This window comes from Porcisia hertigi, chromosome 30, assembly GCF_017918235.1.
Source record: "Porcisia hertigi strain C119 chromosome 30, whole genome shotgun sequence".
Classification (NCBI taxonomy): domain Eukaryota; phylum Euglenozoa; class Kinetoplastea; order Trypanosomatida; family Trypanosomatidae; genus Porcisia; species Porcisia hertigi.
In genome coordinates, this window is record NC_090589.1 from 1,102,501 (window position 1) to 1,115,000 (window position 12,500).

General features: G+C 57.9%; 4 protein-coding genes across 4 annotated transcripts; all 4 read right to left on the minus strand.

Moving 5' to 3' along the window:
• Window positions 1–1,727: 1,727 nt before the first annotated feature.
• Window positions 1,728–3,338, minus strand: JKF63_03037 (uncharacterized protein; the record flags this gene model as incomplete). Its single annotated transcript, XM_067899059.1, has 1 exon — window positions 1,728–3,338. One exon carries the CDS (start codon window positions 3,336–3,338, stop codon window positions 1,728–1,730), a length of 1,611 nt encoding a protein of 536 aa, XP_067755503.1.
• A 1,408-nt stretch (window positions 3,339–4,746) lies between these two features.
• JKF63_03038 (uncharacterized protein) lies at window positions 4,747–5,796 on the minus strand (the record flags this gene model as incomplete). The annotated part of the gene is made up of 1 exon (XM_067899060.1): window positions 4,747–5,796. The coding sequence occupies one exon, from the start codon at window positions 5,794–5,796 to the stop codon at window positions 4,747–4,749; it is 1,050 nt and encodes a 349-aa protein (XP_067755504.1).
• A 558-nt stretch (window positions 5,797–6,354) lies between these two features.
• JKF63_03039 (uncharacterized protein) lies at window positions 6,355–6,963 on the minus strand (the record flags this gene model as incomplete). Its single annotated transcript, XM_067899061.1, has 1 exon — window positions 6,355–6,963. One exon carries the CDS (start codon window positions 6,961–6,963, stop codon window positions 6,355–6,357), a length of 609 nt encoding a protein of 202 aa, XP_067755505.1.
• Window positions 6,964–7,708: 745 nt separating this feature from the next.
• Window positions 7,709–10,489, minus strand: JKF63_03040 (uncharacterized protein; the record flags this gene model as incomplete). Its single annotated transcript, XM_067899062.1, has 1 exon — window positions 7,709–10,489. One exon carries the CDS (start codon window positions 10,487–10,489, stop codon window positions 7,709–7,711), a length of 2,781 nt encoding a protein of 926 aa, XP_067755506.1.
• Between the last annotated feature and the right edge of the window lie 2,011 nt (window positions 10,490–12,500).

The following is a 12,500-nucleotide window of genomic DNA, read 5'->3' on the forward strand; positions in this document are numbered from 1 at the left end:
CTCTACAGCGGGTAAGCCGAAACGGTGACCCTTAAAAGAACATATATATATATATATATGTACATGTATATTATGTGCGCCTTTGAAGAGACCTGTCGCGTAGTGTCTGTCTCCGACTCTTGAGCTCACCACGTTCGCCGAGCACGACGCCAAATGACGGCGTTGGTCCACCCTGCCGTGTTGACCACGGCTCAGTCAACTGCCCCGTGGAGAGAGCCTAAAGCTGGCCGCCTGCCCTGGCCCTGTGCAGAAGACGTCTTCATGACGACGAATGCGTCAGCCCCCTGCGCATCATGGCGACCGCTCCGCAACTGTGCGCATCAGGCGGCTCTTTTGTTTTCATTTTTCGCCACGTCAGCGGTGGTGTCGAGTGTGGCCCCGCACCCAGAGTGCGCTTTGCTCTGCAGAATCGCAGTAGGATGCGCAACACCAAATGAGGTCTCGGTTGGTGCGGCAGTTCCGCTCCGCCACACAAGTCTGTGCTCCACAAGGTGAAGAGAGGGGACGGGGAGTTCGTTTGGCACCGCACCGATCTGTAGTGCATTTCATCTCCCTGGGCTTCCGCCCCCACCCCCGCATTAACAGCAGAGGCGACGCGGTGGAAGCAAAACAGCTCTTCGCGCACAGCCACATGTGGGCGCACACACGAGCCCGCTCCCCTTCACAGAAGCGCAGACACCCGTTCCGGTCAATGGGGTGCGGCAACGGCTACGGGAGAGGGTGGGTGTTACCCTCGCTGTCAGGAACCCCCTATAGCGAGGGCCCACCCACCCCCTCGTTGTGGCGCACGCAGGCAAGCCAACCAGGCACCTTCCCTCCACTGTGTCATCGACGAGTTGTGAGAATGGGGACAGCACGCCCCCTCAACCCTCTCCCACCCAAGACAACAAAGCCGTCCTGCAACACGCACCACGGTGCGAGGCTGTCAGCGCAGTGTGCGGAATATGCGGCATCCCCCGCATCCGGCCGGGTGGGCCAACGAGACGCCGATGCCGGACACGTGAGAGGTGAGCACGTCCCATCGCACCCCTGCCGGAGTGCAACGCGGAGAGCGTGTGCACACCACCACATGAAGGGCAGTGGGCTGGTGCGGCAGAGGTGGGGTGAGGAGGAAGAGAAGGGGGAGGGGGAGGGGGAGGGGAGAACGGCGCACAGGCGGTGCTTAAAGAGAGGGTAGCCGAGGGCCGTCGCTCCGACGCTGGCCACTGACCTCCTTGAGACTTGCCCGGCACGCGCGTACACCGCCCTCTGCCACCGGCCGCGGGACATACACCACCGCTTCCGCTCTCGAGCGTGTGGGACGCTGGGCGCTGCCTGCGTGGATGAAAGAGCGTACCGCACCCGACGCCCATGTGGTGCACCTCCTGCAGCGGGCATTGGAGGAAAGAAAGCAAGGCAAGCCAGGAGCACGGGTCCACTAGCCGGATGTCCTGGCCTGACGGGAGGAGAGGAGTGGGTCGGGGTGGGCCGCAGCCTGTCCTAGAAAACAATCATGTCGCTGTCTAACTCCAACGGGCAGGTCCACGGAGACTGTTCCTTCATTATACTTGGTATCTTGCACAGATGGCACACTGGTCTGCACAGTAAGGGAGGGGTAGTAGGGGGGGGGAGAAGGGCGCAGAACAGCCAACCTCGCGTGTTGCGCCACAATACTGAAACCCTCCACACACACCTCCAAATCCAGTCAACGCTTTGAGTGGCCGCAGTCGGGACCCATAAGAGCAATCTCAGCCAGTCACTATTTTCTCGTGCCTCTTACTGTCCGGGAACGCTGTTGGCTTTTCGTACAGTGCCTCCTCGGGGTCGCAGACGAATTCATCACGGGAGAGTGGATTGTTCGCAATCACCTCTCTACTCTTCTCAGAGAAATAGTCGGCGAGGTCTTCCATGTCTCGCTCAGTCAACCCCGGGTAGGACAGAGCCACGCGCACGATGACACGATCATCCAACACGTGATGCACAACCATGACACGACGCTCCTCTTCAGCCGCTCGCAGTAGGGCGTAGTTTCGCTTGTTTGCCGCATCATCCTCGGCAATTCGGAAGCAGACGAGTCCAAACTTGGGCTCTACAGGGAACTCGATATCGTCGCCAAGACGAACACGTAGAAGATCATGTAAGTACTTGGCAAGAGCGCAATGACGACGGATTGTGGTCTGAATCCCCTCCAGCCCCATATAGCGCAAAGTTGTGTACACCTTTAGTGCTCGAAAGGGGCGCGTCAAACCGAGCTGGTAGTCCTTGAAATCTACAACCACGTTTGCATCTGTGTACTTGTTTGCAAGGTAAACACCAGTGGCGCTCAGCGAGGCGACAATGTACTTTCGCTCGCGGAAGAAGAAAAAAGAAGCGTTGGTCATCATACTGAACCACTTCGAGCCGTTGATGAAGAGGGAGTCAGCTTTCTCGAAGGCAGGCAGCAGTGGCGCGCGCATTTCGGGGCATATGGCAGTGGCCCCAGCATAGGCGGCGTCGAGGTTCAGCCAAATAGAGTAATCCTGGCAAACACTGGCGATGCCTCTGAAGTCGTCCGTGGCGCAGATACCAGTGGTACCGTAGTTCATGGACACCATGCAAGGAATAAGACCCGCTGCCACATCCGCCTCCACAGCTTTGCGAAGATCGTCGCCGCGCATCGGGCAGTTACCACCCGCCTCGCGTCGCGTCTTGATCTTGCGCACGTGCCACAACGACACAATCCGCGCCGCCTTTTCCACGCAGAAGTGCGCCTGATCACTGACGTAACAAACAAGCTTAGCTGAAGCAACGCTCTTCTCCTCATCACTCGCCATCATCTCCAGCGCGCGATTCTTCGCCGCCAGCAACGCCACAACCGCCGCCTCCGAGGCTGATGGCTGCAGCACGCCGCCCCCAGTGCCCTCCCACGTCATTGCATCCGGTATGCCAAAGGCGCGAGCCAGCCAGTCCATCACGATTGTCTCGAGCTCGGTGGCTGCAGGGCTGGCCATCCAGCTGAACCCGGGTTGGTTCAGTCCACTGGCTATGATGTCGCCCAGAAGTGCGGCAGGCGACAACTGCGCTGGGAACCAGGAAAAGAAGTTGGGGTGTTGCCAGTGCGTCATACCGGGGATTATATGGGCCTGAATATCATCGAGGATGTTTTCGAATACGGGCGACGATGTCTGCGGAGCCGTCTTGTCGCTGATGCACCTCTTCAGGTATCCGGGCAGCACTCCAGACGAAACAGGCAGCTCTCGGTTCTTGAGTGAGCGGTGGTAGTCGGCAACAAAATCGATCACGCGATGCCCCTCTGCGCGAAACTTCTCCCAGTCCATCGTGGACGTGGTGGGAGGCAGCGGGGGGCACGTTGCTTGCATTGGTGCTTTGGGCGAGAATCTGCTGAGGAGTACGTAGACGGAAACAGGGGAATGTGGTCGAGGGTAGGGAAGGGGAGGAGGGGGTAGAGGGGAGGGAGGGGGTAGAGGGGAGAGAGGAGGTAGAGGGGAGGGAGGGGGTAGAAGAGAAGGAGAACAAAAAGAGGAAGACAAAAAGCTATAAAAATTATTTTGTGATGTATTAAAAATATTCTCAAGCAAACAAATCTGTCAAGTGTGTCCGGGAGAGGGACACTGTGAGAGCAACAATACACAGATGTGTTAATGAAATGAAGCGACACAATAAATTTAAAAAACGAGGGCTTTAAGAAGCGCTTAAAAAAAAAAAACGAGGGCTGTGGTGGTGGTGGACTATAACCGTTGAGTTGGAGGTCCCTTTCCTCAACGAAAGAGAGCACGCCAGAAAAGAGTGCAAGCCGCACAGAATGTGAACGTGAGACGGAGAGAGAGAATGAGATCAGGCGCGATACCCGCAACACACCACAAGAGAAACGAGGCGCCGATAGCGCAGCAAGCGTTGGGTATGGACGCGTGCGCAAATGTGAGAGACGGGAGGCGGGGAGAGAAAAGTCAAGCAAACAGGATGGGGAGAAACAGAGAGAGACAGGACGTTGGTGAAGGCCTAGTCACCTTGAGGGGCTTCTGAATACACAAGGAGTCAACATAAACCCCAAGAGTAAAATGACTTCTTCACTGCAGCAATGTACGAGCTGGCTGAAAAGGTACAGTCGAGGGAGGGAGGCTGTGAAGGGGGGTGGGAGTGCAAAGCAAAAAAAAAACACAGCCTCAAAGGAAGCAAAGAGCTGCTGTCCGGACGCATCAACGTCGGTCGTTGGACGGTGAGACAGGGAAATGCAAAGCTTTTCTTCGCTGGCCAGCCCCTCCCCTCCCCTCCCCCTTCCTCCCCCAAGCACACACAGCTGAGTGACTTCTTCATCTCATGGCTTTTGTTAGCAGCTCTCTGTAAGCTCTGGTCATCTAGAATGCACACGCGCATCAAAAACGCGGCGCAAGCGGCACACACACGAAAAAAAAGTGAAACTGCAAAGTCTAAACTTTCCGCGTGATACGCTCAGCGTGAAGGGCAAGAGAATCTTAGAAAGGGGCATACAAGATCACCATGTCCGTCACTCACACACGCCTGCGCATCAGAGCAACATTCTCAGTAAGCGGCATAGACACAACAGCACTTGAAGCAGACACACTGAAGCCAGCCCCGGTCGCGTGGAGACAAAGAAGGTCCAGCGCCTATATCTATGATACCGAACGGCGTCTCTCGTCACCGAGCCCCCTCCCCCTGCCGACCACTGCGGTGCTTCACGCCCTCTGTGGGCCCGCTCCTCGCCCTGGAAACAAATGTCTTGTCTTTTCCATTCCTTTTCTCAAGCCATCAAGCGGATATGGCCACAACCTGCGACACACCACTCTTTTGGGAGCAAAATGACATCCAAGTCGTCCCCTGCGCCAATGCCACCGCCGTCACCTCGATGCCCGCAAACACCGCCGCGGTGTCGGTATTACTGACTGGCTTATCGAGCGCGTCGACACCACGACTCTGTCGCGGCAGCCGCAGCAGCCTCTCCGCAGACCAATATACAGTCGGATCTGGCACGTCGGCGGTGTCGATCAGGGCAAGACGACCTGCCAAGTCTCCGGCAGCAATGCGACTGCGGTCTATCGCGACGCATCGCACTGGTGAACGCCTGTTGCTCATGCCAAACGCCTGCTCTCGCTGTGGACCCTCGGTGCAGCGCAACGTGAAGACACGGCCCCCAACGGTACCCACGCAGACCTCCAACGTCTCAAGTGAAGCCGCGAGGCAAGTGATTTGATCTGGTAAAGACAGCACCGAGCTAGGAGAGTTTCGATAGCGCGTGTCGTAGAGCAACACCTTGCCGTCGTAGTTGGCCACTACGAAGGTGTGTGGCTGCAGCGGCACCGCGGCGACCGCGCGCCCAGGGGCAGGGTTTTCTAATGCATCACGCAGATCCGAACGCTCTACATCAAGGACGGCGGCCCCTTGCTCGGTGCACGTTAGCAGGCAGTTGGGCTGGCCTGGAATCTCAGAGAGCGCACGTATCGGAAAAGACCCCGGGGTTGAATAACACGACGTTAACGCACGCGAGCAGCGCGACACCGCGGTTACAGTTCCCGAGGACGATCCCACAGCGAAGAGTCGGCCTGCACTCATGAAGCACGACGACATCAGCGGCTCCCTGCTCACTGTGTCACATGGATAGCTCTCCACGCTCCTGGCTGACAGTCCTGAGGCGAGGTTGGCGCCGTAGAAGTCGTCGTCGAGGTTGAAGACATGAGTCCCGTTGAGAATTGTGGAGACAAGGCACGACGACGTGGCGCAGTCGTAGCGAATCGACGACACTTTGCCCACCACCTCTAGCCGGCAAGCTGTCTTCGTTGGAGGCTCGTGTACGTCGCCCATCGTGAACGCACTGACGGAATGAAAGGGTGGAGGGGGGATCCCCGCCGAGGAAAAGAGGAGAAGGGAGAGACCAGTACGAGAACAGGCAAAGGGGGTGCAACGTGGACGCGCAAGCAAAAAAAGAAAAAAAATCAGGAGGCAATGGTCGAGTGCGTCAGACACATACAAGCGAGCGCTCGCTTGTGTTCTTGGCCTTTGCCTGGGCGGCAGCTCGGCATCATGGAGGCTTTTTCTTTTCGTTGTTTTTTTGTTTTTTTTTGGGGGGGGGGAGAGATGAGAGGAGGGAAGAAGGCCCTGTCCCACCCCCCCCCTCCCTCCCCTTCCACATTCTCGCGCGACCCCGCCGTCGGTTCTTCTCCTCATCTTTGTCTGTGAACAACAGCAACACAGCGAAGAGGTTGGCCAACCACGTCAACGCACACGCACGCAAGTGGGGGGAGCATGTGCATGCACGGCAGCAATACTCTCTCACCACACGCAACAGCTCATCATGGCCACACCCTTTCCTTTCCGCGTCTCCTGTAGGACCGGGTGGGCCACGGGACATCCTACATGGGGCTAGCGAGACTGCTGCGCTTCGCAACGACGCTGAGCGCGCAGTTTCATGTACTTGAACGGATAGAGGACGACGCCGATTGCAGCGCCGAGCCCCACAGCGGCCGGGATATGCACAGGCCCAAACGCGAAAAAACACTTGGCATTCAGTCGCACGAACTCTTGACGCCGCAGCTTCCACGTTGGCTCATTCACGATTGCCCACAGACCAGGGTAAAACAAGTGCGAGGTGAAGAGGCAGCTCACGGCGGGGATTTCAGCGGTGACTGGCCCGAGGTACGGCACAAAGCCCTCCCTTGCCCTTGGGTTCGGGATAAACGGCTCCACTAGTAGCCAGTACGCCGTGGCGCTTGCAAAAAAGTTCACATAGAAGAAGTCGCTCATCATACGAGGAATGATGGACCTCTTGTTTTCCTGCGTCTGCGATAGCTTGAGCAGCGGCGACATCGGAACAGCGGCACAGAGTGGTGTGGCGAAGAGCACGCCGCACAACACCGTGCGGATGACACGGCGGTACGTCGCGTACTCGCCAAATGCATTATCGTGTGCATCGCCGCCGGCCTGCGTAGTCCTGCACCGAGGCACAGAAGAATGATATGCAAGGTAGGGCATTACCCCTCCCCCTTTCCTAGCCCCCTCCCCCTGTGAGCGTGTAAAGTGGGGCCGCCGATAAAGAGAGTGGAACAACAACACAACCAGCGCAACTGGGGATGAGTCTAGCGGCACACGCATCTGTGCTGCAGCGAAGAGGGAGAGGAGAAGGATGCAGGGGTGGAGATCCGGTGCAAACGACCAAGTCAAAGCGTGAAGACGGAGAAAAAGTAGATGGACGCAAGAAACAGGGCTCCTGTGGCCTGGGGCCGCACCCTTACACAATCCACCACTACCAGCCCCTCGGTGATCATTTAAGGTACGTCCTTCTCCCCCCCTTTTCCAGGCACACTACCACCCGTCTTGATCACCGAACGCACAAAAAGAAAGGCACCACGATGCGGGAATCTTGCGGGGGAGAGAAGAGGAAGCAGGGCACACACACAGAGACACACAAAGACAGACAGACAGACCGCGTGCGTTCTCGCCCTCTCCTCCCCCCTTCCCATTCACTCATCTTTCCTGTTTGATTCAACCATTTTATTGAGTCACATCCTCCGCGCAACACATGCTACGCGAGTTGAGTACAAACAAAAAACGGGCACACACACGCAGGCACATCCGAGAGAAAGCTGAGAATATGTGGCTGCGTTGTTGTGACAGAGGTATACTTTTCGGGAGCTCCTCGCGACTCCCCACTTCGCTTGCCACGTGTTCAGCAGCGGTCACTCGCAAGTGTGACATTATTGAATGGGGAGGACTACACTTACACTGCGGCGTCGCTGTTGCTGTGTGGCCAGTGCTTGTACCACGCCACGTCCTTGGCGGAGATGCGCGGTCGAACCTTCTGCAGCGCCGCGTCAACGTCGGCCACTGTAACGTGAGATGCGTGTGCGTTGGCTGTGATGGCGTGGAAAGCGGCCTCCTTCACTACAGCCACGACCTCTGCACCGGTGTAGCCCTCGGTCCGCCCTGCCACGTAGTCCGCTGTGAGCTCCAATGCCACAGGCAGGTGCCTAAATTGGATCTCAGCGATGGCGCACCGCTCTGGCAAGGTCGGCAGCCCCACATAGACGCGGCGGTCAATGCGTCCGGGGCGCAGCACCGCGCCGTCGATGCTGTCGGGCCGATTTGTCGCCGCCACAAACACGAGTGCGTTCTTCTTTTCTTCGAAGGCGGCGGGCAGCCCATCCAGTTCAGTGAGGAACTGCGAGATGACGCGGTCCGATACACCGCCGCGGCCGCGGTGGCCACACATGCCATCCAGCTCGTCGATGAACACGACACAGGGGCTTGCTGCACGCGCGCGCCCGAAGATGTCGCGCACAGCCTTCTCGCTGTCGCCCACCCACTTCGAGAACACCTCCGGCCCCTTCACAGAAATGAAGTTCATGTGGCTTTCGTTCGCCAGCGCCTTGGCCAGCATCGTCTTGCTGCAGCCTGGCGGGCCGTAGAGCAGAACACCCTTCGGGGGTGTCAGATTGAACTCCGTGAACACCCATCTCTGCCTTCCGAGGCACCACTCCACCATATCGCAGAGCGTCTGCTTTGCCTCTGCGCTTCCGCCAATGTCGGCCCACCTCACCTTTGGCACAGACACCTCGAAGCGCCTAAGTGATGAAGGACACACCGCAGCCGACGCGGCCCGAAGATCCTCCTCTGTTGGCGACATTGACTGGCGCACTTCGAACGCTCGCACCACGGCCGTCTCCACGAGACGATGCAAGTCACGCTGTGTGAAGCCGTGCGCTCGCTCCGCCACCTCCACCAGGCAGCCCTCACTGATGGCGGGTGCCGCTGCTGCGCCCCCAAGAGACAGCTCCGAGAGACACGTGCGGAGACACGCAAGCCGCTCCTGTGCCCCGCTGGGCATCTCGAGCGTCACAACATTGCCGCCGAACAGTGTGCCGCCAGTCAGACATGCGTCAAGACTCGCGAGCGTTGGCGCACTCGCCATCACTCGCACCTCAAGACGGCGTGTCCGTAGGTCAAGGAGCTCAGCAGCCAGGGCGTGGGCGATGAGCGACATCGCCCAGCGCGACCCAGCGGAGGATGCCTCGCGGGCGCAGATAAGATGCAAATCATCTATGATCACTGTCGCCGGCGCCGACTGACGCACGCGCTCAAACACCTCGCGCAACACAGTAGCCGTGCTCACCTCGCTACCCTCACCCTGCGGCAGTTGGTCCACGTGCACCCATTCCGTATATCTTCCAGGCATAGACGCAGCACCCGAGGAGGCTGATCCGCCCGTGCCTCCCCGCTGCTCTGCCGCGGCCGCTGTGGTGCTTTGGCTAGTGAGCCAACGACTCTTGCCCACCCCAGCCTCTCCGACCACCAGGGTGCACGCGAACCCAGAAGAGACGACACCGCCCTCCTGCCTCTCAGCCGTGCAGTTCGCGACTGGATTCCATGAATGGGGTCGCGTGTCGCTGGAAGGCTCGGCTGCAGCGCCACCGCAACAAAGGCGCACCTCCGTCGCATCGGTCACAATCCCCCAGGGTGCTGCAAACTCAGCCACCGACGTCTCCTCCCCTTGGCGCAGAACACTGAGATCCACCACCTCCAGTGCAATGCGATGGGTCAGCACACGTTGTGTGACGCGTAGGTGCACATACCCCACCTTGTGGTGCAGCGTGCGGCGGAAGAGCGCCTGCCACTCCACTGTTGATGCAATCGATGGCACAACACCGTCAGTGACGTCGGCGCCACGCGCGTCTTCGGGGACCACCATCATGAGCGTCACCGACCGCAGCGTTGGCACGCCGTATCGGGGCAAAAGAACCGGACAAAGTGAGACTGATGAGAGGTCGCCCAAAACCCCCGCAGCGTCGTCGTTCACAAACATCATGTCGGATGCAGTAGAAGACCCGCGCATCTGTCGAACCTCCGCGTAGACGTCACCGCAGCTTGTCGACAGGTGCACAATGTATCCGTTCTGCAGTCCAAGTCGGTGCATGGTGCGGGTGGCGACAAGACACTCGCTCGGCCCAAGAGCGCTGTCAACCCCAACAGCAAGCACAATCAGGGCCACATCAGAAGTCTTCCCCGCGGGTTGCTTGCGATCGGCAGCATGCGGTATCGTAACCGAACCAGCGGCAGACGGCGGCGGCAGACGCGGTTTTGCCTCATTCGGGGGCGCACCTGCGTCCAGTGACGCTGACAACATCGACGTTCGTGCGGCCCCAGGTACGGGGGCTCGCGCCGGATGCTTGAAAGCCTGCGCAGCCGCACCGCCGCGCCTCGTGTCCGAGGTCTGAGGGTGTCTCTTGGCATATTCTGCGCACGTGCCAGCGCGTGTCTCGTGGCGCCCCTTGAGGTCGCCTAAAGAGCCACGAGGTGGCACTGCCGCCTCTGCACAGCTCGGAGAGCGAGAGGAGGCGGCTGACGAGGAAGTCGAAATGGTCGGACTTTGGGTGGGTACAACACACCTGCGGCGTGCGGAAGAGCGATTGCGAGCAAGCGCGCCGCCGCGGCCAGCTTGCACAAACCCGGTACCATCGGCGTTGGGCCGGAAGGGAGGCACCAGTCGCCTCTTCGCGGGCATCAAAGCAGTACCAACGACGTAGAGAATGGGAGAATGGGAGAATGGTGGCGGCAGAGAACGCCGCTGGGGGGAATACAGTACAGCGGAGCTCAAGAAGCAAAAAGAGGGCACACAGGGGATAGGAAAGAAATCATTCCGGCAAGAGCAAATACGCACTGACCAACATACGGGATAGGCTAGAGAGAGGGAAGCTCGCTGACGTGGCGGCGTCGATTGCGGCCCTCAATGGGAACGCATGAACAGACTCATTGACACGTGGCTGCGAGGGAGAGTAACAAACACCTGAGCTAGAGTCACCTCCCTCAACCATCTACGCCTCACCAACCCCCCTCGGCGGCACTCCCCCGGAACATCTGCCACATAAAAACAGAGTATGGTGCAGGGGAGCACACCTCACGCTCATCACTGCAGCACGCACCGCCACCCTCCCTGTTGAAGCACCCACACAGATTCAGTACTGCGTGGGTGGTAGCAGCGTCCTCATGAGCGCAGCATCACCTTACCGTCTCTTGCTTTCCCATCCTTCAAGTACACCGCCACGTACCCATTTGGACTGCGGTGCTCGGAGTAGGTCATTTGGTGTGGCAAACAGGAAGCCTTAAAAAGTAATGTGGGGAGCAAACAAAGAGGGAAGGAGAGCGTGGAGGGAGGGAAAACCGCGACCGCCAAGATAATAGGAAAAACAATACGGCCAGTTCATCATGAGCCCACACCGAAAATATATCCACAGGGGACTTGGGTAGCCCCCTCACCTCTCCTTAGGATCTTTCGTCTTCCACACTTGTCGTTTTTGAGGAGGAGGGAGGAAGGCGGAAGAAACGAGATGAAGGAGTCATCAAAATAACGTGCAGCAACAAAAAAGGGGAAAAAAGAAGCTGCGCGAGCACCGGCACCAAGTACTACACACACACACACACACACACACACACAGACAAATACACACAGAAACACACCACGTAGGTAGCGATCTTTTCTTCTTTGGGAAAACCGAGCGAAGAAAGCCAAATGTGGATCGGAAAGTGCAGTGCGACCAGCAGCCACTGGGAAAAAAAAAGGGACAGCAACTCCGCAGTGGTTCTCATTCTTTTGGGCGTCGTTGGCCACACTCGGTGGCCTCAGTGGGGTTCAATAAGACATTCCTCGCCCTTTCTCCACTCAAAAGTATATAAATATGATGTAAATATATGTATATATATATCAGATGTTACTTAGAAGGGGAAAAAAGGCGCCGCCGACATGCCCGCATACACTTTGGCTGGAGTTGAGAAAGGGAGGCACCGGTCAGGCATTCCTTTACGTGCTGCTTCTCTTCTTCGGCATCTTCGCCTGCCTTCAACAACCTAATCAGCGGGTCTCAGTGGAGCAACCCTGCCTATCCAGCGCCACCCTTGTCGCTCCCGAGCACCACTCCTCGACAGATACACGCACAGGAATACACCCTCACACAGGATCAGGGGCGAGAGACGGAACAGACGAGCCGTCCCGTCCGCCTCGGTATACTCGTTGGCACTGGGCGACAAATGGGGAGAAAAAGGCGCCCTCCTTTCCCCCTTTTCGTTAAGCATGATTATATCTGGGGAAGTGAGGCGATGAAGGGAGAAGAATAATCGAAATAAAAAAAAGAAAACACCTGCGGTCTCGCCCGCTCGTCCGTGCCCAGTCACAAAACACAGAAGGGAACAACGTCACAGCGATGAGGGTGCCCGTGTGGAGAGAGAGAGAAAGCGTGAGCAACGAACAACCCACAAAGGCAGCAGCAAAGCAGCAGAGCAACGGCGGGATCAACAATCTGTGAGAACAAATCAATAAGACAGAAGATATGAGGGCTGAAGAGCTCCGACGCCCCTCAGCAAACGAGATTTGGTCAGACAGTATTACACTGCATGTGCACATCAAATCGCTCGTGAAGCAACCGCTGCCATTCCTGTCAGATACGCGCATGACAACACCCTATTAGCGAGGTCAAGAAATCTTTACACGCGCTGCTCCCCGTCGATTCGTCAGATTGACA